This window comes from Lepidothrix coronata, unplaced genomic scaffold (genome assembly GCF_001604755.1).
Source record: "Lepidothrix coronata isolate B3197 unplaced genomic scaffold, Lepidothrix_coronata-1.0 Scaffold13, whole genome shotgun sequence".
Classification (NCBI taxonomy): Eukaryota; Metazoa; Chordata; class Aves; order Passeriformes; family Pipridae; genus Lepidothrix; species Lepidothrix coronata.
The window spans coordinates 5725700-5751596 of NW_016690193.1; the positions used below are offsets into that span (position 1 = coordinate 5725700).

The 25897-nt window shown below is 40.5% G+C and overlaps 1 protein-coding gene across 4 annotated transcripts in view; it reads left to right on the forward strand.

Moving 5' to 3' along the window:
• Positions 1 to 200: 200 nt before the first annotated feature.
• The window catches only part of GRIA2 (glutamate ionotropic receptor AMPA type subunit 2), a 93567-nt gene continuing 67870 nt past the window's right edge, over positions 201 to 25897 (forward strand). Inside the window, exons 1-2 of one of the 4 annotated variants that reach the window (XM_017805834.1) lie at positions 201 to 567; positions 902 to 1042. In XM_017805834.1, coding sequence (XP_017661323.1) covers positions 480 to 567; positions 902 to 1042 — 229 coding nt within the window. In that variant the 5' untranslated portion in view covers positions 201 to 479. The remainder of the gene's footprint in view (positions 568 to 901; positions 1043 to 25897) is intronic. The other 3 variants (XR_001873291.1, XM_017805832.1, XM_017805831.1) reach the window with 3 other exon arrangements.

The window sequence follows — 25897 nt, forward strand, 5'->3', positions numbered from 1 at the left end:
CGGGAGGGGAAGGAACGAAAAGAGCCCCGGGGCAGACGCAGGAGAAGGCGCTTGTACGAGCTGCCGCCGCCGCCGCCTCGCCCGGTGCGCCGCCCGCCCGTTGAGTGCGAGGGAGCGCGGGCGAGCGCGTGCCAGGGCAGCGCCGGGCCGGGCCGGGCGGCGGGAGCGCAGCGGGCACTGCCGGCACCTCCATCCCCTCCATCCCCTCCATCCCCTCCATCCCCTCCATCCCGCTTAGCGCCGGAGCCAGCAGCAGCACCGGAGCGGCGGCGGCGGCAGCTCGTACAAGCGCCTTCTCCTGCGTCTGCCCCGGGGCTCTTTTCGTTCCTTCCCCTCCCGCGGCTGGCTTGCTCCCTCCGGCCGCTCGCCCGGAGCGCACGGGATCTAATTTGCTGACGAGCGCGCTTCGCGGAGGAGAAGCAGGAGGAAGAAGAAAAGGCTGTTTCCGTGGCTTTGTGGATGCTCTACTTTTCCTGGAAATGCAAAAGATTATGCATATTTCTGTCTTCCTGGCTCCTGTGTTGTGGGGACTGATCTGGGGGGTCAATTCTAACAGCATACAGATCGGTAGGTGCCCGCATGCGGGGGGGGACCCCTCCTGCCAGCGGATCTCCCGATCCCTCATCCCCACCAGTGTCACTCGGGCGTTCCTGTCATGTCGCCGCGTACCCAGTCCCACCGCGGTGCCCGCCAGGCGCCAGCGAGGTCCCCTCGCCTTCCCCCGGCCTCACCGCCCGGCCCCCGCGCCCCTAGGCGCGGGTCGGACCCGCCACCGGGGCCGCTCCGGCAGCGGCGCCCACCGGCGCCTAGCCCAGCCCAGCCCCGCGCCGGGCACAGACGGGGCACCCGCGCCGCTCCGCCGGGGCCCCCGCCCGCCTGACGCGTGTGTGTTTCCCTGCAGGGGGGCTGTTCCCGAGGGGCGCCGATCAGGAGTACAGCGCGTTTCGGGTAGGGATGGTTCAGTTTTCCACCTCGGAGTTCAGGCTGACTCCCCACATCGACAACCTGGAGGTGGCCAACAGCTTCGCCGTAACCAACGCCTGTGAGTAGCGGGCACCGCCAGCCTGCCGTGGCGGCGGGGGCGGGGCGGCTGCGGGCGGCGAGGGTGGGTGTGTGGGTGTGTATGCGGGATGCAGGCAGTGTGCGGGGGGTGTGTGTGTGTGTGCGGCGCTGCGGTGCCGGGGGCGTGCGGTGCCGGGGGGGAGCTGCACCGCCGCCGGGCGGGTGCGGGAGCGCCCGGCCCCGTGGGAACGGGGCGCGGGCTCTCCGTGCCCCCCACCCCAGCCCTCCGGGAGGTGTAAAATGGTTCCCGGCGGCTCTCCCCGCACGTTACATAAGGCTGCGCGGCCCCGGTGCCGCCCGCAGCGCTCCCCCGCCGCCCCGGGGCTGCCCGCGGGATGCGGAGCCACCCTGTTACCGGCGCGAGCCGGGCCGCTGCCCCCTCCCGACAGCAGCCGAGGGGGTGCGGTGCTTGCGGCTGAGGGGCGATCAGCCATTTTACGTCGCACGGTGCTGCGGGCTCCATCTCTCCATCTCGCCGCCCGCTCACCCCCGCCCGGTGCGCTCGTAGGAGGCCCCGCTGTCCGCCCGCTCGGCCTCGCCGGGAGCCCGCCGCCCCCGCGGCTCTGCTGGCGGGTCTGTGTCCCGGCTCCGCCCCCGGCGAGGCCGGGCGAGGCCGCACGCGTGCCGCGGGCGCGGGGCACATGCGTTGCGCGGCAGGCGATGGGGAAGGCGGGGCGGGGCTGCGCGGTCGTGGTAGCGCGAAGACAGGAGACCTCGGGAGGGGCGGCGGGTCCGGCAGCGATGTTCGCTGCTGCCTCCCGTCGCTCGACGGCTGTCCGCGCCCACGGCCTGGCGGGTGCCGTGTGACCCCGCGGCGGGGCTGGCCAGGCGTGCGGGGAGGGGCAGCGAGGGGCTGCGGGCGCTGCCCGTGCCGGTGGTGAGAGCGGTGAGCTGAGGCCAGCGTTCCCAGGGCGAGGAGGGGCGCCTGGCATTCCCCCGCTGCCCTCCCTGCCACACGTGTCCGTTTCAAGCGAAACCGGGGTCCCTACAGCGGCGAGCGCAGCGAGGAGTGGGGAGCCCGCTTGGTGCCGTGCCGGCCGCTCCTGCCCAGCCGCGGCTCATCGGCCGCCCATGCTGCGCTCCCCTGAGGCATTTTTCCTTGCCTCCTGGGAAAAAAGATGTAAGGGACACTGAATCTGGGGGCTGTCAGCGGGGCAATTTTCTTCCATTGGAGACAATTTTTCCCCCCCCCCCTTCCCCGATTCAGCTACGTTATGGTAGGTGCGGTGGTGCTGAAAAGGGGCGGCTCATCACAGACGCTGGAATAGGTGGTACAAGAGCTCAACGCAAGGAGCTTTCATTGGGATGTGTGAGGATAGGAGAATATAGCATACATAGCTGAAGGCAGAAAAGGTCAGACCATGTAATCAGCCACAGTAATGCTACGTTGTTAATCTTCGGAAACTGCTTGGACAGTTCTCGATTTCCTAGGTAGGGGTGGTTTACATCAACTAGAACTGCATGTGGTCCCTATTTGCAGATTATGTTACTGGGCCTGTTCGTGAAGTAAGTGTAGCAATCTAGATGGAATTCTGCAAAAATGTTACGGGTTTTTCTGTGTTTCTCAATTCTTTGAAGACAATGAAATCCTGAAAATTGTGCTAAACGCAGATTTTTTTTTTCTACTAATATTAGAGACAAGCACTGCCACCTTGTCTTTGAGAAGGTCAAGGTTGCATATCTTTTTGTCCAAGCCTGTCAAGTTTTCTTAATCAGCATTTGTGTGCTTGCATTAGCCTTTGTCTTGTCTTTGGAGAACTCTTTACAATACTCAGATAATATGTGTAGTCTGTAGACTGCAGTGGTGGACTTTGAAACTTCCAGCAGAAGGGAGATACTGTCTGCGTTTTGGATTTCCCTTTGTCTGAACCTTGTCCAAGGCTTCAGTTTTCAAGCAGTTTGAAGAGTAACAAATTAAGATGTGAATATGTACTTGTGGTTTTTGTCACCTTGGTCACCACTGGTGGTTTAGTCATTTTGTGCATTGGATTTAATTGACTAGTGAAGCATATGCTAAAAATATGTATGGTATCTCCTCATTTACCTTCCCAAGAGGGTTTTATTGGAGAACAAGGAGTTCTGAAGACAAATATTTGCTGTACAAGTAGAATTAGGAGTTGATTGCAGAGCACTGCATTCACAAATGGTTAAGAAGGATCCATCTTTTTTTTGTCCCCTTTATGCTTATTCTCATTTGAAATTCTAAACATTCTGCAGGTTGGTTTTGTTAGGGTTTCTTAAGGGGAGAGGTTTGGTTGGTTTGGGGTTTTTTTTGTTCTTTTTTCTTTTAGTATGCAAAGAATCTGTGTCCAAAACCAGCACTATCAAACAGTGCAGGTGTAAAGGAAGGTCACAGAAATATAGGATAATACGAAATGGAAAATGCTTCAGTATTTACCCAGGTATTTCACTCTAGCAAGGTGATTTTCCTTCACAAAAATGTAGTGGCAGGCTTATACCATAATAGAAGTGATGACCTTTCTCTGCCCCAAATCGACCACTGAGTTATTTTGGCTCTTGATTTAAGCTCCTGAGCCAGCCTTGTTTCAGGCTGCAGAAGCTCAGGATGATGGTGTGGGAGAGGCAGGATGCAGCCCTGCACCCCAGATGGGGTAGCTGCTGGTCCCAACCTGGCACCTGCAGTGCCTAGGGTGTCACTGTACCACCCCGCTGGGGCTCAGCCTTCCTCCCTCTCACCCACAGTAGCCTCAGAGAAACAGCATACAACTCTATCTGCTTTAAGAACAAACAAACAAACCAAAAGCCCACTGTAAAACTACATAAAGGACTCTTCAAACTAATTATCAGCGCTTGCTCGGAGTTTATTGATGGACCAGCAGTTTTTAGATGAACTAGTATTGCTGGTATTACTTTTAAATTAGGTTCCTAAACTTAAAAAAGGAGGGGATGATGGTCATGTACCCCTGAGGAATGTTTGAAACAGTAAGACTACGCAGTCACTTAAAGGTGGCCAGAAAATGGGTGTAGCAGAGTGGACACGCAGCGAGTAGGTAGCCTAGCCCCGGTGTGGGAATTATGAATATTCTCTCCCTGTCGAGTGTATTTATCTCCCGCTTGATAGTATCTCACATTAAAATGTGGTGCTCACGTTAAAATGTGGCGCTCATGTCACAAGCTATCAATGCCTTTTACCCATGGGATGGAAACGCTGTGTACAGTCTGACAGCAGGTTGGGAGGTAGTGCTGTCGACTTAAGGGACTCCCACAGGATGGGGCATACACCTCCTTGCCAGTCAGGGGTAAGCCTGGGTCGATCTTTGTGTGCTCCCACCATAAGACTCCGCACTGGTTGCAACCCAGGGGACGTAGAGTGGGTGGAGACACATGTCAATACCAGACCCCGATATGGGTGACAGTTGGCTGTACCCCTTTTCATAACGAATTTTTAGTGGGAATTTTATATGTACACCATGACATCGTGTCATGACACGTCACGTAACATCAATTTGGGGCAAAACTACCAATTTTGACCAAGGTTTCACTTAAGCCAGAAAAGAAACATATATAAATTATATGTGTTCGAAAAATAGCCACAACAAATAGTCGCTTTAGTTTGTTGGACTGTTGCAACTCTTGCAAAGCTGTGTCTACAGGTCATTGGGAATAGCTGTTGGAATCTAATTGCAGTTTGACACTTCACATGTCAGTGTCACTAGGAGGCTTAATGGTTTTGACTGAGAGGTGGTACAGGTGTTTTTCAGACTAATGGTACAATTAAGAGCAATGTTCACTGCCATGACTGCTGTTTCACCCTTCTAGAGAAACGGGCTAGGCTTAGCCCTGGTTGACAATTCTTGGTAATTCAGGGAGTTACAGTCTAGGTGATAAAGGCAAATGTTAACAAAGGGGTTCACTCTGACAGAATCTCTTTGGCTTTAACAGGTGGAGCAAAGGTACAGCACTGGAGGTAATTCATAGGGCAGTACTGGAAGGTGTCCAAACCACTGGACTTTGTCCTTCATCGCAGTGTGATTGAGTCTTAGTATAATTGGAGAAGTGCTGACTGTCAGCAACATCAAATTTTTAAAAAATTCTTAATTCTGTCAAAACAAGAAAGGAGGAAACTGGTGAGGACGAAATCCTTTGGACTTAAATCCGCCTGCTCAACAACTACAGGGGTAGTTATATTGTGTACTCACATATTTTAGCACTGAAAGGATATTGGGAGTCGCCTAAAGAGATGTTTCCTATGGAGTACTATAAAACTGCCATAAGTGTAACAAGTTTTTCGTACAGTAGTTTCAGCACAGATGTAATATATGTACAATCTTGGATGTTTAATCCTGCTGGCTCAAGAGCCAGTGTTGAGCTTTCCTGTTTTAAATCAAGTCTTACAGCTCTGCAGGGATCACTGCACCATGACATTGTGACAAGGGGATGCTGATTCATGCATAAACCTTAGATCCTTTCATTATATCTTCAACCAGCAGCTTTGAAAACCTATGAATATCTAGCATGTTGCAACTTGAGAGTTATGGCAAAGGTTTCCCCAGCCATTTTGGAATATAATGCTATAGCTTTCATTCTTGAATTGAATAGCATTCAGCACACTGCTGGCAAAATGCTTAAAGAATAATGAAAAAAAATATCCTTTAGCATTAAGGATTGGAGAAATTTAGACATACTTATTTCAATTAAAATTACTGTGGACCAAACCTAAATGTATTTTGCAATAAATTACTAGAACTAGAACTGATTTTAAGGAAAGGAGGAATTTATTAGCTGCCTGTGTTTCAGTTCATTTGTATTCCTGGTCCTTTTCATTTCCTTTCCACTATAAAACATTTCTCAGGCTCAGTGAGCAGATGTGAAATAGGTTCTGTGACTCCTTGTAATTAAAATGGTCAAGATCAGATGGGTTTCTGCAGTAATAGTGGTACAATAAAACCAGGATGTAGCCTGCAGTGGGAACTCTTGTGCTTTTGTTGCTCTCAAAACATTTTCCTCTCAAAATCTAGCTCTGTAGCAAACTGTAAACATTCTTCTGCTGCTGAGAGTTATTTGTGAAGAAACTTGGAGTATTTATTGTGTGACAGGGCTGTGCATCTTCATGTCTGGCTCACAGACCATTTTCACACAGCCGTGATCCAGAATGGGGGCAGCTACAAATATGATGGTTTTCTCTTGCCTACTTTACTTTTCAGATTTTTATTATGTGATTATTGCATTAGTTTTCTCTATATATCTGAAATAATTTACCATACAGTTTTGAATATAGTCTGAATATATATTTTACTCTTAAAAATCTGAAAATGAGTTATATTTAATAGTAGTTTGTGAGTAGCATGTCAATCAAGCCTTAAATATACCAATCAAGCTCTTCAATAAACCAGTATTATCAGTCAATCTCTTCAATATATTATGTTTATATATGATTTTATTTATATTAATATATGAAAATATAGTAACTTTTTCTATTTATGCTAATGACAGTTTTAATTTACACTGACTTTGATAGCTGTGATTGCACATAGTTGGGGATGCACTTAACTCCTTGCATACATAAGACTTCCTTTACTATCCAGTGTATGTTATGCACCCTAAACCAAGCACCACTGCATTAAGTGATGCTGTTACTGCCGATTTCATTGGTTCTTTTTTCAAGTTTCTCATAATTAAAATATTTTTGAGAATTAAGCCGTGTTCAACAGAAAATAATCCTTTTTGAGCAGTTGACAATTACTAGGAAAGTATATAATAACTGGGAACATATTGGCTTGAAAATGCAATAAACAGGTAAAGACTATTATGTTATTATGTTGAAAATTCAAATAGCGTAATTTGTCAGGCATCTTCTGTGAAAATATGACTGAATTGTTAAAAATATTTTCTCAAGGAAAATATAATTTTAATTTCTTATATGTGCTGATAGGAATAATTTTTGGAAAACTAAAAAGAGGACAGAACCCATAGTAAACATAAATGTATACATATATGGATAGATATGTATGTGTGTATACGCACATGTATATATAAAGGTACACATATGTGTACTTAACATAGTGAACAGTGTTTTATTTTGAATGTCAGATAAATAAAAAGCAGGATGTTGGTTAAACAATTTATTTTCTGAAGAGGATTGTCTCAGAGTGCTTACTAATTTTTTATTTCAAGGTTCCTGTTCATATTCTGGAAACAACATCACAACAATTCAAGCCATGGAATGTCAGGTCAAACTGAAAATAATACTGAAAAGGTACCCCAATAGGTAAAATATGTAGTTGTTTATATCGAACTCTCTCTATGTGTATATGGGATAATGTACATATACCCATATGTATATGGATAAGCAATAAGGAGTGAATAAAATCATCAGATAAACATAGTGAATGCATATTGTAAACCAGACCAACAGTAAGGAGCAAAAGCAGGTTTTAAATAACCACATGTTGAACAAATTCATATTGGACCTTTTAAAATCAATAACTGTGCTTAAAATACAGCTATTGTATTTATTTGTGTGCACTTAGAGTGATATAGATGTCTTTTGAAATACTGCTTATTTTTCTTTATCTGTCTTTATATAGGACCACCACAGAACATTTTTTGCTATCTAATGCAACACTGCTGTGCCCCCTTGTTTAACAACTATTCCACCACAAATCTTTGATTATTCTTTTCTTTTTTTTAGTGTTTATTTTAAGAAAATTTCTCAAATCACACAATTTATAGGGAGTTTACCTTTTCCCCCAGAGTTCTCATGTAGGTAATTATTATAGAGAGTTAACATTCCTGTCCTGAATCTGATTTAATGTACAGATACTGATGCATCATTTAACTATGGCTAGTCACTTTATGAAAGTGTAAAAAAATTTTTACAAGACAGATATTCACTGTGATTCTGCAACAAGGTGTGGTTCAGCTCTAACTACTCCTGTCCCCAACCACCTGCTCCCAAACCTGAATCAAAGAAATTAAAAGGGTTTTTTTGAGAGTTGAAATGTTACATGCAGTTCAAATAAAGGTGACAGTCTCAAGCAAAAGAAAGGTTTTATTTCAGCTCTAATCTACTGTTTTATTTGATATCAGAGAAAAAATATTCAGGTCTGTATTCATTATCTTAAATCGGTGTGTGGTTGTTTGCATGTTTGGGATGCTGCCTCTGTAATTGAATTACCAGTCACTTCATCTAGGACTTACTGGGCTCTATTGCACATGGAAATAGCATCTTCATTACTTAACTACAGAAGGTAAATGTGCTTGCATTTCACTATTAAAAAGAAAGAGTGCTTTACCATTTGTGTTTTTAAATGGGCATTATTTTTCCCCAGTGATTCTTCCAATGAAAAAGAATGGGGCAAAATTCAGTAAAGTGTTCATATTGACCCTGACTCATAAATGTGTAGTCATACAACTCTTAGAAGAGTTTCAAAGCTCAATAAGGGACAGTGGCTAATTGTTTGAAATATTCAAAATAGATGTATGAACACATGTTTACTATGCTATCTCACCTATTCAGTTTAATCTCAATTTCAGGTAGTTAATATTGAAAAAACATAATTGATTTGATGCTGCAGTTTTTCAGGCTGCCGTGGTTAAAGCTGTCATACCCCTGTAATTTATTCTAGAAGTTTACAAACATGACTTGGGCTAGAAAAGATGCCTCTGTTTATTACAGGTGGTGTGAACTGATTTTCTTTCATACACTTTGAAGATTACAAACACCAGCTTCTTTCTAAGCACTTGATATGATAGATAATTTAAATAGGAGTCTGCTAGGTAATGCGGAGAGTTTTCTCATCTCTATGCTTTCCGGGCTCGTGTCAGCAACAGGGCGAGAGAGCTCGCAGAACAGTCTTGCAAATGCTTTCCAGCGTGGAGAAGGGATTTGTTTTCTTTGGTTTTCTGCCTCGTGAATGTATTTGGTGGTTGTAGGACTCTGGTTTATATTCATAAAATTAAAAGGCTGATGTGGTTTACCATCCTGTGTAACGTGTATCTAAATTATTTGAATGTATTGCATTTCCTTGTATATGTGTAAACTATCTCAGAATGTCTGCAAATGTGTGCTGATGAAATAAACTGTACAGCTCTGAACAAGTCAGAGTAATTTGTTCAATAATCTCATAAATCTTTGAAATTGAGGTTGTTGAGGATTAGCTTGCTCAAAATGTTTCTTTGTGATACTAGCTATGAGTTGTTTTTGACAAAATGTCTCCCATGCCAAAATGCTGATTTATATTTTTTTTTTATTTCCCCCTTATATAAATGTAGCAAATTCCATTACACTGTACTATTACAGTCTCAGAGGGGGTTCTTCATACAAATTTGGGCTCCTGCAAGCAGCGAAATGTTCTGCGTATCTGTACCTTGAGCAGACCTGCTGATATCTGGGAGTTTATTCCAGGTGTAATATTTATAAAGCAGGGTAAATAATTGGCATGGCTTGTGCATACCAAGCACATGCTTAAATAAACTACACCAATGTTACTTACAGTAAAATCAGAATTGATCCACGCTGGAATTACAGTGGTTAGGAGAATCATACAGGATTGAACACAGTTATTTTCTGTGTTGTCCATGTCAGGCAGAGGACCTGAATTTTAACTCTGTCTTTCATTTTCCACTTGAATGCCCTTAGTCCTGGGCCATTTTTTGTTTTGACATCAGAATCTCTCTGTCTGTCACCCTTCTTCCTTTTTCCTGCCTGGATTAATTTTTGGTGAAAAAATCTTAGTAATCCTACATTTTTCCTGATGCAGGAAGGAAGAAAGTAACTTTGAGGTTTTTGGGAGCAGGAAGACAATTTCATGTCCTTTGTTGTTACAATAAAGCATAGAGGAAAAAGAAAAGTGTTAGGAAAATTCAGTTATATTAATTTAAACAATTGCTCAGTCAGCAAATGTTAATTGGTCATATTTATATACAACTTTAAACTTTTGAAGCCATTTTAAATGAATCCTTGCAAATACATAATTTTATTATATTTAAAGAATAGATGGATTTTAGGGATCAGGAAGACGAGAATATGAGTCACTGTACATTATAAATTGCAGTGTAAGTGTGGTTTTAATTTCACTCATAGCCTTACATCTGCCCCATCTTAAGGTGCTTTCATTTGATGAGAGTGGATCATGCTGAAATTCTGAAAAGTCATGACTGGAAAGTCATGCAGTCCTTTTACTAACTAATCGGATTTGTTGATGTATTCAGCAACCTGATTCCATGGTGTGGAGTCCAGACCAGTAAGGCCAGGCTGTTTTCACTCAGCCAAATAAATGGTCAAGCTTCCACCCATGGTAGTAGGAACAAAACCAGATCCAAAAATCAGATTAGTTATTTTTTCTGTATAAATTCTTTTTTTTTCTGTAAAAATTCTGTATAAATTTTTCAGAATAAATTCTTTTCTGTATGAAAAGAGGCAAGGATTAAACAATTCCTAAAAAGGGCAGTAACGTTTGAGGATCTGTTGGACCTACGGAATAGTTTCCAAACTTTATGGTACATGCTCATGAACAACCCCATTTTTGTTTATTTGATTGGTTTGTTGGTTTTCTAAATATTGTACATATTTCTTAAGTGTCATGATTCAGTATGGAAACCTTAAAAAAATTGTTAGACCATTTCAACTCAGTATAAATAGATTAGCTAAAGAAGGAAAGGTTTGCTCTATGCTTGTGTAAGTGAAGTGAAAAAACAATGCTTATTCCTCTCCTTTGTTTCCATTTGATCATGGTTGTTATTTTTTGGTGAAACCTTTGCATAAATTTGAAATTTTAATATTTTCTTAACTTGTTTTTTACTTGCTGTAAGATGTATTTTAGTTTGATTTCATAGACCTGAGTAGCATACTTCTGCTATAAAAGTAAGCAAGCATCTGTGGGCTGCAAATGCTGATTTTTTTTTAGCAAGTGGAGCACTTAGTGCTTCTTTGAGCTCATCTCTTTATTTCTGTTTCACTATGGTAAAACTGTGATATATTCTTCAATGTCTCTATTTGTGGAGGCACTTTAAATTCACTTGCAGTTAATTATCTGAAGATGCAGTTTGTGATATTTATGCTATTCTGTGTGACCTCAGGGGGCCCTTCCAGAAAATGTGAGTGCCCTGTAAGTTCTATGGCACATCTAGCAGCCTATGAAGGTCCTTCGGATACTCCAGCATCTGAAATAGTGCTAAGTACATGCACTTAGCAACTTAAATAATTTCCTGAGTTTCATGAGAAAAGAATCAGTCTGTAAGGACCTAGGTGACTTTTAGGAACTGACATTTTTATAAGTACTCTTAGAGTTAGTTGTTTTTTGTAGTGGAAAACATGGATCATATCAGGTCATGACTTAGACATCCCAAATAAATACAGGTTCAAGGATAGTATATGTCTGTTCCAACATGTTGAAGAACCTTCAGCATTATTACATCTAGTTTTATCCTTCCAGGGATAAAAAAAAAATGGTTCACTTCAGGATTTTTGTTTTCCTTTCTGTGTGGAACTGTTTCTGGCTTTCTTTTCAACTTGTGAATACGGGTTTCTGTCAGCGTTGTGACTGCTGGCATTACTTTCCATTTTCTGGTATGCAGAATCACGATTTCCTGTGCCAGTGTTTCTGGCTTTATCTTACATTCCAGGACCTTGAAGTGTTCAATTTTTGCAGTATTTCGTTGACATCTTGAGATGTGTATGTTGCAATACGTAGAGACCATTTTCTAAACTAAGTATTGACTGCCTTAACAAACAAACGTATTAGGAAAAATGTTCACTTGGTTTGTTCCTCTCTTCATATAGGTGATAAATTTCAACAATATAGATTTTATTCTGAAGTTTGTTTTTTTCTTCTTTTATTTGTTTGGTGTTTTTTTTTCCTTCTTCTTTTCTCGTAGTGCTTAACACAATTCTCCAAAACGAGTGCTGCTACTACTGGATTATTATAGACTGTGAAAACTAATTGTGCTAATTATTTAACTGGGACACATTCTGTAGCAAGAAATTTGTGCCTTTAAATTGTCTGATTTACTAAATATCCTTTGAAACTTCCTGAGAAAGCTAGCAATGTTTGCAGGAACATGGTTAACCTAGTCATATCACTACAAATTACTTAGCAACTTTTGTTTACTGCACTGTAATTTAACTGTATTTGGTTTTGGTCTGATTTTTTTTTCCAGTTTAAGAAAAATTCGGGATTTTTTTCTGTAGACTTTTTATTTCTTTTCATTTCTACCAACCAGTTAAATGTACCAAAAATATCTGTTTCAGGAACCCTAGTTTATCTCATTAGAATTGTCTTCTGGTTTCAAGGTTCAAGTTTAATAACTCCTTGCCCAGTGACTGGTTCTATTTGGGATATGGATCCATTGGGTGATAGATGGAAAGTGGGCTTTTGTTTGCTTGTTTGGTTGGTTTTCTGAATGCTTAAAATACTTGAACTCAAGACATCTCATTTTGTTACAAAGCAGTTTGTTAGCTGTGCATGACACACCCCAAGGAGAGACTGTGTAACTTGACAGGCCAGGAAGAGGTGTGCCTCACTATTGATATGCTGTCGGGGAGTTTTGACAAAAAAAAAAATCTGATACACTTCAGATTTGTCCTACACATCCTTCCAGACTTTCAAGCCAGGAGCAGATATGCACATTTCAGTTTATGTTGTTTCTGCTGTTTCTGGGAATTCCTCATTCTGTAATCCATGGTGGCTTTATATACTTGCTGTGAGTCCATACTAGCTGTGGTGACATCTCCAATTCTCTTCCATAAAGTAGGCCAATACAGACCAGTCCCCAAAGTGGCTTGAAAACTGTTGTGTGTAACACCGTCATGCGTACAAACTAGGAACATATAAGAGTCCAGGAATAGGTCAAAGCTGGAGGCATCTGTGTTACCCACACTCGGGGGTGACAATTGGGTGCCTAACAATGAAATTGGTAACAGAACCTAATGGAACAGACATCAAGTCAGCCCGAGAGACAGAAAGCTGCTATTTAGAAGCTTCTAACTGAAATAGTTAAACTAAAACTATTCCTCTCCCTTCTTGGGTGACTGACCACATTCTTGAGGCAGAGGAAATGGGATTAATGGCCAGAAGCTACTTTCTGAGCTGTAGTGGGTTAAAGCACTCTGGTTGTATGGTGCTTTGGATGCTGTGCTGATCTTCCACCTTTCAGCTGGAGTAGTCCAGTGGTGTAGAAACAAGTGAGAGTGTCTGAGAGCTCAGAGCATGATAGAGAAGAGGAGCTGACTTTTTGCCTTATCTTTGGAACAAGCTGGGGCCAAGGTGAGAAGGGTATTTTTTAACCTGTGAAAAGAGAAGCAGTTACACAATCAGGTCTCCTTTTTTTCTGGGATTTGCTAACCTCAGGGTTTCTCATTAGATTGAAGTTCTTGATCTTAATTTGTACTAGTAAACCTGTAGTTTTGAACCTGATATTGTAGCTGAAAACACGTTTTTTGACCTCCCCTAGGAGGAATTGCAATGTAGTTTTTTTGAGTTAGTTCATTGTTACCCTGGAGTTACAGCTGGTATTTGCTGTTATATATTTTGGGTGGCTGCTAAGACTGTATTTTGAGTTGCACTGACCATGAGCAACACAGTACTTGCTATTCCCATGGCTCTAGTCACTTCATTGTTTCTAGATTACATTCAGGGCAGGGAGTTTAATCTATAGAGTTCTGCATATGTTTAGTTCTGGCTATGTAGATAGAGCTACATAGCTACATAGCTCATTTCTTCTTGTTTAGCTGTTAGAGCAGCTACATTTTTAGACACTTAAGCTAACGGGCACTAGATTTAAAGATGAGAAAGCTGTTGACAGGATGTTTTCTATGATGGATGCACAACTTTCAATGTGCTTTTCATGATCTCTCTGACAGTCTCTTTCATCCAAAGTATTTGAAAGAGCTGGTTGGAAAATGAGAAAAGGAATTATTTTTAGGAATTTTATTTTCCTTTTATTTTCCTCAGATAAAATAAGATTACCTTGCTTGTTTCTATATAATCTTCATGCAGGGAATTATTAATTCATATCATTGTCCATTTCTGTGAAGGGCAAAGTAGGAGGTACAAGTAAAGCACTCAGATTTATATTTTTTTCACTTCTCTTTTCTTGATTACTGAGCACAAAGAATGGAAGCTCAATTTAGTGCATATGAAAAATACAGTTCTATCACCCTTTAGAGGCACATAATACATGTTGTATACTCTGCTGATTTTTCATTTCCTGTAGAAACAGGAAGCAAAATTTCAAGGAAAAACATGCTTACAAACAAATAAATCTTATTGAATCTGGAATTCTTCATACATAGTCAAATCTGGGTTATTCATACATAGAATAAAAAGTGAACAATTTAAACCTGCAATTCAGAATAATAGCATGAATAACTGTAGTGATATGCTGTTGAATAGCAAATGAGGGCATCAAGAGATAAATGAAGAGAACAGCCTTGTTCTGGTGTGCCTGTACCTTTTTACAGGCAGTGAAATAACAGGGATTACAAAATATTATGCAGCCCTCAGGAAGAGGTTTACTAGATTTTCCTTCAAAATCTCTATTCAACTGATGTAACTCATTCTGACAGCTACTATAGGGCTGAATCCTGAAAGGTCCAGTGTACTTAGCATGCCAGCAATAGTTAGCTAGAATTGCAAAAACTCAGTAGGACTGCAGTTCACAGGACTTGTGCTGGCCTTCCCCATGCACCTGACTGTAGTTCATCCCATTTTAGCTCAGTCAGGTAAGTATGAGAAATAAAATATATGGAAAATGATTGGCATTTTGAATTAAGAATAAATGTTAGAATGTACACGTTGCTGAATTAAATAGTGAGTTTTCTATTACTAAAATACTACAGCTGATGGCAGGTTGTAGTGGGTTTCTGTGGCTGGGTTTTGGTAGCAGGGGGTGGGGGGACACTACAGGGGTGGCTTCTGTTAGAAGGTGCTAGAAGCTTCCCCTCTTCCATGGAGCCAATGCCGGCTGGCTCCAGGATGGACTTCCTGCCGCTGGCCAAGGCTGAGCCAATCAGGAGTAATAGTAACACCTCTGTGATCACATATTTAAGAACAGAAGATTGTTGCACAGAAGAAATTCCAGCCAGGGAAGAGCAGAGTGAGAACATGGGAATAACAACGTGGACACCAAGGTCAGTGCAGAAGGAGGGGCAGGAGGTGCTCCAGGTGCCAGAGCTGAGGCCCTGCAGCCCGTGGTGCAGCCCATGGTGGAGCAGCTGTGCCCCTGCAGCCCATGGAGGACCATCGAGGTGCAGAGACCCACCTGTAGCCCATGGAGGAGCCCATGCTGGAGCAGGTGGATATCTGAAGGAGGCTGTGACCCCATGGGAGGCCCAAGATGGAGCAGAGTCCTGACGGAGACCTGCAGCCCATGGAGAGGGAAGCTCACACTGGAACAGGCTTTTCCCGGGTAGGACTTGTAGCCCCTGTGGGGGACCTACATTGGTACAGCTCATCCTTGAAGGACTGCACCCTATGGAGGAGTGACCCACGGGACAGCAGTTTGGGAAGAGGTGCTGCCCAAGGGATGGACTCACGCTGGAGAGGCCCATCAAGGACTGTCTCCTGTGGGAGGGACCCCACAGGAGCAAGGGAAGGACTCCTCTCTCTGAGCAGCGGCAGAAACAACGACTGACCATAACCCCCATTCCCCATCCCCCTGCACTGCTGAGGGGGGGAGGGAGAACATGGAAGGAAGGAGGGGTGGGGGGAAGGTGTTTTATTTAAGACTGTTTTATTTCTTAGTCTTTGGCTCTTATTCTGTTAGTAATAAATATAAGTACTATCCCCACTTTGAGTCTTGTTTTACCCACAAAGGTAATCAGTCACTGACCTCTCCCAGCTCTTATCTCTACTCATGAATTCTTAGCTGCTTTTTTTTCTCTCTTCTCTGTCCAGTTGCAGAGGGAGAGTGAGAGAGCGGCTTTAGTGGGTACCTGGTATCTGGCCAGGGTCAACCCACTACACAGGTAGAGGCTGTAACTCTAGTTCCATGGTAATATCAACTGGGTAGCGGTGCATACTACCACCCTTTCTTTTTTGTGTGTCTGGATTTCCTTCCCACACAGAAGAGACAGTCAATGCTCTGTCAACTTCCCAAACGTCAACAAGAACTCTTGCCCAGACCAGAGGTGCTCCCCAAGGTTCCTGGGTCTGCTGTCCACAGGTAGCCAAAACTGAGTAGAACATACAGTCCTTACTAAAATCATTCCGTTTGCTTAGGTAGCAATACTAACAGCTCTTAATGATTCATTTGGAATATACAACTGTGTAGCCTAAATAAACTATAATTAGTAAAAAAATACAGGAATTCTGTCAATTTTCAAGATGGAAATTCTGTTTGAACCATTGCTTGTTTTTCACTGCAAATATTCTTCTGCAGATTATTTGAAAACATGACTTAATCAAGAGAAATCTTGTTGAACAGAATAGACTAGAATGAAGGACTGCACATGCACCCCTCCCTATCTTTAAAGTTATTCCTCTTTTGGTTCATTGTCTTTGGATCTTTAGCCGTACATCTTCCATCATACTGACTCATGGAAGTTTTCGTTTTTGGGGAAATGGTTAATTTTAATTACATCTAGTTCTAATTCATTGTAAACTGTAATTATGTTTTTAAAAGGAATAATTTCAGTTAAATCATCAACACTGTGTTTGAGTTTTCTGATAAAATGGCAGGTAGTAGTTAGTGATTCCTCTAAAAATATAACACTTTGATGGTATTTCTTTCAATATTTTAATTCTTTTCACGAATGCTTTGACACTAAGTGAATCAACAAAATGTCTCCAGAAAATATGTATGTGTATACCATCTTGTGGTGATGATAATCTACCCCTTTTCAAGATTCATGCAACACACAGAGCACAGAATGTCTTTTTTTTCAACCATCGTGTGTGGTCTTGAAAAGGTCTACGAAATGTACACAAGAAAGATATAGTTTTTTCTGATGACAGTTGAAGCTCATAATGTAGTGGTTTGTTTTTTCTCTCATTTCTTATTTCATATTTTGAAACTTGGAAGATATGGTCTTTTAACAGAAAGTTAACTTACAGACATTTTCTGACTGAAAGCTAGATTATAACATTGGAGAAAAGAGCTCTTCCCCTCCCTACCATGACTTTAGACTTGCTTCTTGTAGGCAGAGGTTGCAAGTGGCTGGGTCTTAAAAGTATTTGCATTTTATTTAAAAAAAATAAACGTGCATGTATACTGTGAGGGGATTGTAGCCTTGTGTTTGGAGTCCTCCAAACAGAAATTATTTTTAAAAGTGCAAGAATTAAAAAAGTGTTTAACTGGAAAATTTTTGAAGCCATTTTTCAATCATGTATAAAAGAATATGTGTTATAAAAGAATACATGATGGTGATTAAAAAATAATGACTTGATATGGTACAATTTTTAATGAATAATAAATTAGGATCATCTGATTAGCATGAGTGATTTCAACTTTAAATAAATTTTCTAACTACTTATTTTGCAACTTGCAAGTGGTATTCTTGACTGCTGGTAATGCCCTATAACATGCTGATGAGCTCATATCCTTAGTTACTATAGCTGTACCAGCATTACAGCTTTGGATCTATGGCAGTTAGCTACAGCCAATGTCCAGGTGTGGTTTAAGGAAAGTTGAGTCTGGAACCTGTTTGCAGTAGGGAATTGGATTTGGCCACCTTGTTTCCAAGGGAAAGGTGATTGGCTCTTTGAGTGGGAGTTGACCAGCCAGCAGCAATGGGGATGGGGAATGCATAGGGCTCATCTTGTTTGCTGTATCGCTATTTTATTCACTGTTTTGGGACATCAGGGATTTTCCTGGCATATTGTAGGTGACTTCCAATCTGCCTTCTTGCTTTATCTATTGCTCCTGTGATTTTGCATATCCTTCCAGTAGAATAGGTGATCTATCAGAAGTACATCACAGGCAGGAGTGAATGGGGGCATGTCAGGAGTGCATCACACTGGGATTCTTCTTTGCGTAGGAGAACAAGGGGGGGCAAGCCTTGTCAGCATGATAGAATTTAGGACAGACTTGAGTTCACAGCAGTGTTCCAGATTTCCTATCATCCACCCCAGGAATTGTGAATACAGAGAGGTGTCAGAAGTGTCTTTTTCACCATTCTCCTTGTATGGCGTGGTCTTTGCTCTGGATTATTTGATAATGGGAACCAATATGCTTCTACATGCACGTTTTTGATAATGAAAAAGGTGACTCCTTTTGTTCAAAAGAACATACAAAACACAAAGCAAATATTATTGATTTGCTTTATGTTTAGCTTCATAGAAAGAAGTCTCCAGAGAAAGGTATAACACTGCTTTCCTAGTAACATACTAAAATTTATTTGTCTGGTTGCAATGTTGTGTCGTTTCATGTTGCATTAATTCCCAGGTTTGCTAGTTTCTAAAAATATTCACTAAAATGAAGAAGGAAAAAAAAAGCAGTTACAGTGGTATCAAGAAAACTCCTTACACTTTTCTGATGAAAGATTCTGAATGTACTGTGATGTATCCTTCAGGGAAGCTGGGTCCAGTTTTTCCTATGCTTTTCTGAAATTCTTATTAATATTAACTTCTGGCAATGCATTAGAGTGGCATTACAAACCCCAGAGCCTGTTTCAGATGCTCATGCTGCCAAGTTCAATCCATGTGTAAGTTATAGACATGATAGTTTTTTCTGGGAGAAAAATACATTGCTATTTTAAGAGCACTCTTCTGTTGTTTCCTTTGCTGTGTTTTACCTCACGTAGCATTAACAGAAGTGAAATGTTTGATATAAGAAATTGATTGTTTTCTGGGTCTAATTTAGTCCTAAATGTGAACACAAGTGATTGCGTTATTCTGGAGTTCTGTTTTAGGTGTCACAGTAGTGTGTAATTCTAGTCTGGGATTTGATATTTCCCCTCAAGAGGAAGCATAAATTGGAGTGAAGAGTGGCTTTTTGCTACTAAGGTACAGTTTGAGGGCTTTCTAGTATCAACCAGTCCTTCATCTATAATAGCATTTGGTAGTTTCCAAGGCTTTGCAATTCTTTGAAGACAGACCCTTTTTTCAAACTGTAGGCAAGTGTTCCACCAGGCTTTATGAACTGATTTTTGAAATGGACTTATCTTCAAACCTCAGTGATTTGGGGGGAGGGGTTTTTTTGTTGTTGTTTGTTTGTTTGTTTGTTTGTTTTTTGTGTTTGTTTTTGTGTGTGTGTGTGTGTGGTTTTTTGGGACTTTTTCATTAAATTTTTCCTTTTAAATTATTTACTGAAAGATTAAGTTCACATTATGCTCAAGTTCAGTGAAGCATATATACTCTGAAATAAAATGTATGATTCAAATATTAATCCTTAGGGAAGACAATGGAAAGGGAAATGCCTCTGCCAGTCAATTTGCAGCACAGCATGAAACAGTCAATTACAAAGGTGAAGATCCTGACTCTGAATGCACGCCATTATCAATCAGATATAAATTGTGTATAATCATCTCATATCAATCCCACCATTACAACTCACACCATTATAAGTCAGTGTACATAAGACTTGCAATCTGATTGTGAATCAGTGCTTTTTCTCAAGTCCTGGTATTCGTTTCAGATTGTTTAAATTTTCTCAAGGGTATCATACACTAGTGACAAGGGGAGTGTTGACGATGGTGATAGACAGTTAAGAGTACATGGAATTTTGGGGGCCTCTGGTGGTCTAGTGGTTAGGGTGCAGGACTCTCACCGCTGCGACCCGGGTTCGATTCCCAGCCCCCCGGGCAGATGGAGCTCGTCAGCCCTGTAAGGCAATCCATCTAAGAGAAGGTCACTCTAAACAAACCTACGTTCTGAGACCCTCACTGCCACTGTCCGAGTTTCACTCGGCCCCGGCAGATGAACCTCAGGATTAAAAGGTGGGCTCAGTTCAGCGCACGCTGTGTCTCACCTAAAAAATCCACTGCGCAGGCTCGAAGGGTTAATGACCTTTCCCAAATCTTCGCTCGCGAAGACTGGCCATTATTATTATTACATGGAATTTTGTATTTAGGCTGGTGTGCATCTCAGTAGTTTTGAGGGATTTGAACTGCATAACCTTTTTATTGGTTACTTTTTGCATCAGATGCTATAATATATGATACTGCTAATTCGAGATTACTTGGTTTAGTGTTTCAAAACCTGTGTGCAGCTATTAAGAGTGCTGCATGTTTGGTAACTGTCGTGATAGAGCTCTTCAGCAACTATAACTAAGAACTAGTTTGTACTGCAGAGCATCATCTGCATTTATTTGCATTACCTTTGTGTCTGTATGTCTCTGAATGTATTACAGATTTTTTATATTAAACATTGCACAGCTTTATAGTAAGTGCCAATTCTTGGCCCCAAAAGCTCAAAACTGAAGTATACGAGAGAGATAGAAGAACTTTCGCTCTTTCCATATGCAATGCAAAGGGAGTAGAGGGAGACTGAATTATTTACTCAAGGTCATAATGATGTCTACAGCAGAGCTGGAAATGAGTCTAGATTTCCTAAGGGCTAGTGAGAAAGGAAGAGTTCTGTTTGACAGAAAAATTCATTGCTTTGACATCAGTTTCCCTTCTAATGAGTGAGGGAAAGCAATCAATCAGGATTTTTTTATCGGTAAGGAAAAAAGACAGAGAAGGTTGAAAATTGGGAGAAACCTAGGAAAATAGAATAGGCAGGAAGAAAGGGGAGAGAGAAATATATCAGACCATTTCTGTAAAAGAGGGCAAAGTCTAAGTCACTTCCTCCTTTGCATGATTCAGGTCCTTGAACTGATGTATTGTTTAAAGTAAGTGACAATTAGAGAACACTTCTGTGTTTTCTCTGTGTTTGTGACCCAGAATGCTATTTTGGATTTTAGACATTCTTTTTGTAGGGGATGAGAGGGAATAAGGAAATGGGGAAAAGATTGATTTTGACAAAAAGTTTCAATTGACAGAAAACATATGCCTTCCCCAAACATTTATGACTACCCCCATTCTTAAATCCATGCTAGAATCTTGTCATCTTAGTTCTGTTCATTACTACGTTACACTGCTTTCATCCAAGAATCATTATATTCCAGAAGGTGCATAGGTGCAGAATGTCAAATTAACTCTTATATGTCCTTTCTATTGTAGAAGTGTCTCACTAAGGTGCACAAAAAAATTGAGAAACCTGTTTCTTTTCTGGCATGTATGTTTTAGAGCAGGTGTGAATTTATATATATATAAAGAATATTTATAAACTCCATTCAATACTAAGTTTCCAGGTGGTGACATTAAAATGACTTACATTTTAATGGTAAGAGTCACTGTCTATTTTATGATGAATGGGAATAGTTCTTTATAAACCTTCCCATGTTGACATCAGTAAATTTCATATTTTCCTGGTTGTACTAGTGGCTGTACATCAGTCATGAATAGGAAGGAATTGATCTCTAGGAGATGCTGCAAGTAACCAGATAAGTGGTTCTGGTTCCATTTCTCATTGTCTAAGAAGAACTCAGATTATTGTTGATGTTTTCATAGTCTTCTTCCATAGACCTCTTACTAGGTTAGCATTAGTCTTTGATTGATCCAATAAATTTTATGATACTAACCTTGACTAATGAATGTCAAGGAGAAAGTTACAGAGCTTAGCTGTTCCTCTGTCAGCAGCTTCTCAGTAGTAGAAGATTTACGTTGTCAAGTTTGTTATTTCCGTTGCCAGATTATGCTCACTCCAAAAAAGGGTGAGAAGGTCAGTTCTCTAAATGGTGCATTAGGTTTTCCTGCTATTTTTACTATTTTGCTGCTATTTTGTGTTACTGGTGTTTATTACAGAAAGTTTGATTAAATTACATGTGTCTCTTCTTGGGGGAAACAGAATATTCTTTGGTCAATAGCATGTAGGCTTTTATCAAACCAGAAACTTAAAATACAGTGACTGTTAGATGGTGAGCAGAAGCAAAGCTAAAATGCATCTTGATCCATGAGTGTGAGTATGCTGTTTTGCAATGATATACATATTGAAAATGGTGAGAACTAGGCTTTCTCCCCAGAGTTCTTTGCCTCTTTTTTTTTTTTTCTCATTGTGTGGATTGGGACTATTATTCCTTTTGTCCTTGTCTGACTGACTAAGTTGTTATTTTCTTTTTGTTTTTACTATGTCCCTGAAGGTCAGAAATCAAATAATTTATCTGAGGCACTTGGGTGAAAAATTTACATATTAACCCACCAATTTCAATTAGATTAATACAGGTGATGTTTACTTGATGAAAAATAATAGAAATTTAAAAAACCATTAAGTAATGTATAAATAGAACTGAATTTATGACATTGACTTTCAAATATTTTTATAGATTTAATTTATTTGTAAATAGAAAGCACTGATTAAACAAGAAAAGTACATTGTTTAGAGAGGTCTCTTAGTCTTGTCCAAATGTACCAGTTATCCTCCTTTCAGTATTTGAATAAAATTCTCAGAAAGCAGAAATTCTGTTTCCCTTGCCATTGAAGAGATGGAACTGTTAAAAATGTTTAAAGCATTTATTTTTGCAACATCTCATATCATTGTAATTTCTTCAGATGTGATGGTGATGTGAAGGATAGTAGGTTCCTGTGTGTAGAAAGACAGAGGACAATAAATACTTTGCAATCTACAAAGAAATGAAGAGCTAAGATGGGAGAATTTGAATTCAGACTGTCTTTTCTGTTAATTTAAGTTCTATTTTTACACTCAACAAACCAAATGTTAAATGTCCACCAATAATAATTCTGCTTTGGGGAAATTAATTTTAACTTCCTTGTTTTTAGAAAGAAGCTTTAGAAAAAAGTTTCACAAGGATCAGAGCAGGATATAAAATAAGAAGAGCATCATGAAAAAGACCAGTCCTATCCTCTTAGTATTACTATTTGTAATTGGACTTGAATTAAATGTGTCAAATCTGTGTTTCTGGGTATCACATCAATTAGAGGGTCTTCAGTTGCTAAACTTCTCTCCTAAACCTAGGAATATATTCCAAATAATCCTGACCCAAGGGTCACAATTCATCTTGTGATGTTGACATGTGAAAAAGGAGTAGAATGTGCATCTGTTAAATTACTTTAATCATCTATCTAAATCAGCAGTCACTGATTTCCTCTGGGTTTAAACAGATAGTTGCCCATATCTTTCTGAATATTTGGGCAGGTTTTCCTTGGGATTCTTTTAATCTTCGCCCCATTAGTTCAACCTCTGCTTTCAGTCCTTCTCTTACATTTGAAGTACATTAATAGCCTGGAAATGTGTTGTTTTTATTTATCACATCATTGTTCTTGTCAAAGGGTTGTTTGCCTGAAGTCTCAGTTATTCTGATTTTCTGCTGGTTTATTTTCAGACGCCAGCAGGTATTTTGTAATAGCAAGTACATATCTCTATAGCTTCCTTCTCTTTTTATTTGGTCTGTCTAGAAAATGGAATGACTGAACATCTCAGACTGAACATCTGGAGTTTCTCTCCAGAATATATTTCACTTTAAGGTCATATATTTTTATCTCTTAAGATCATCTGCCTAAAATCTTGGCACTGAAGAGACTAGCGGTTTGCCAGGAAGATGATCAGTAGAAATGTTGCAGTGCTGCCATGTGCATGCTAATGAAATGTCAAACAGTGAAGCAATAGATATTTCTGGGTTTTAGTATAATGTTGCCTCACTGGTGTTAGTTTTCTCAGTGTATAAGTGGCATTTCTATCTCTAAGTATGCTGCCCCAAGTCCTTCTAGCATTTGATGCTATTTCCTTACTGTCATTGTAGTACTTTACTTTGGATTAAAGGATGATAAAATATTTTGAAAATCCTTGATAGAAAACACCATTCAGGAATAATCACTTTCCTTTTCCTTTTGCCTAGTTTGTAGTTTTCATAGACTCCACTGCAAATTTCTGTTGATGTAAATAAAAATCCTGATGGGGAGTTTAGTATTACTTATACCACTTTTCAGGACTGATTCTTCTAGCTGCTTTCCTCTTTCACACTCCTGGTATGTGACCTAATGGCCTCTTTTTGTGATCTGCATTTTGCTGTGATTTGGTAAAAACTGGCACACACTGCTGACTCAGAACTTCTGAGTTGGGATTTAAAGGACTTTGATGAGTTCCTTTCTGAGACTGCCATGCACTAGATAATTCCCAATGACTTCATCTTCTGTAGATCCTCTAAGTATTTAATACTATTTTTCTTGGAATGGAGACAGAAAGTACCAAATTCACTGCAAGGCCTGTCTTCCCAAAGGACCATTAAAAAAGATTGCTTTTCTCTTCTGACTGACCTGCCAGTGTTTGGATCAAGCATTTAGTACCTTAAGTGAACTAGTTAGAAGAGATCTGATCACAGACAATATTTCAGGCTTTCCTGAAGTACTTGCTCTCTTGGACCCTAATTCTATTCACAGTACCTGTAGGATTTCTTTTTTCCACTGAAACCACTCAGTTAAACTACTCAACAGTGCCTCTAGACTTATAAAATGAGACTGAAATGTTCATCACGAGGATGGTTTCCCACTGCTGGTTACATAGTTAATTATAATAATGGTGGTTCACTGCTGCAGTTACATTTGTAATTGAATTATTTTTCCAATGATAAATATTCTAGGCCTTTGAACACAAAAGGAAGTCTTTCTATAATTTCTTCTGTTGCAAGAATCACTCCTAGGAGTACTTGTGTTAATTTTAATGATTTTTAAGGTATTAGACCTGTTGCTGGTTTTACTGCTGCTTAAAAAATCTAAAAAAGCATTTTGCAGTTCTTTGCCCCCTCTCTGATGTTGGTGCCCTAGTTAATCTGCCAGTGTGGCTCATCAAGGTGATGCTGTCACGAAGCAGACTAGTCTTTTCCTGTATTGTAAAGCAAAGATCCTGCTTCCTTGTGTTTGGTGTCATTGTCTAATAGTGCAAGTTCCGCACAATTTCAGATAATTACAGATGCCAGTTGCCAAGGAGCTTAACCACTCAAGGGGCAAAGAATTGTAGGGCTGGGCGACTTCAGGTGCTGAAACTGAAAGTGGTTGAGGTCATGCCATATTAAAGTGAGACAGAAAATCAGTTTATGTAGGACTTTCAGTTGAACACCTCTGAGAATAGCAGCTTGTCAGCAATGACATAGCATTCTTTCTAGCTGTAGTACAGAAGGAGAAAAGGGACACCTTCAATGGTTAAGCTCTTTGGCATGAGAAAACAGCAAGGAATGTACAACAAAGTCCTTTAGCTGAATAATCATCACTTTTCCAGTGATGATTTTGCGGTTGTTTTTTCTTGGTTTTGCCTTTGCCTTATACAGAAAATATTCTTTTTTCTTTTTTTTAATTATTATTTTTCTTTCTTTTTTCATCTACCTCCTGCTTTCCATTTGCAATTAACAATTTTGCCTTTCTTTTCTGGCTTCTTTCTTTTTTTACTTACAGAAAGTTGTATGAGGTCGGTCACTCTTGTCATAAAGATCCTCATACTGTGGGGATGAGATAAATATAAGGTACATCTAATGGTATAGAAAAAAAACCCAAACATAAGAGGTTTGTACAGTCTGCTGTGAGAACATTAGGGCACAAGTTGTCTTTGATCTATACTATGCTGTATTGATTTAACTTTTAGTCCACTAATTAATATTATAACTGTTTGACCTTTAGTACATAATCTTTGAAATCAGGTTTGATATTTCAGCTGATATTTTTATATTTATAGTGAGAGCTTAGTTTCTTAAAGAATATTCCAGAGTAAGAGTGTCCACAGGAGAGTTATGCTGTCATAATCAAATATGTTATTAATTCTATTACAGTTTATGCCAGTAATAACTCTAGAAATAAAAGGTTTTAGATTGTTTTTTTCTTTTAAATGTAACCATTATTTTAAGGTATTTAAGGGGATTTTTTTCTCTCACAAGATACCTCTCTTTG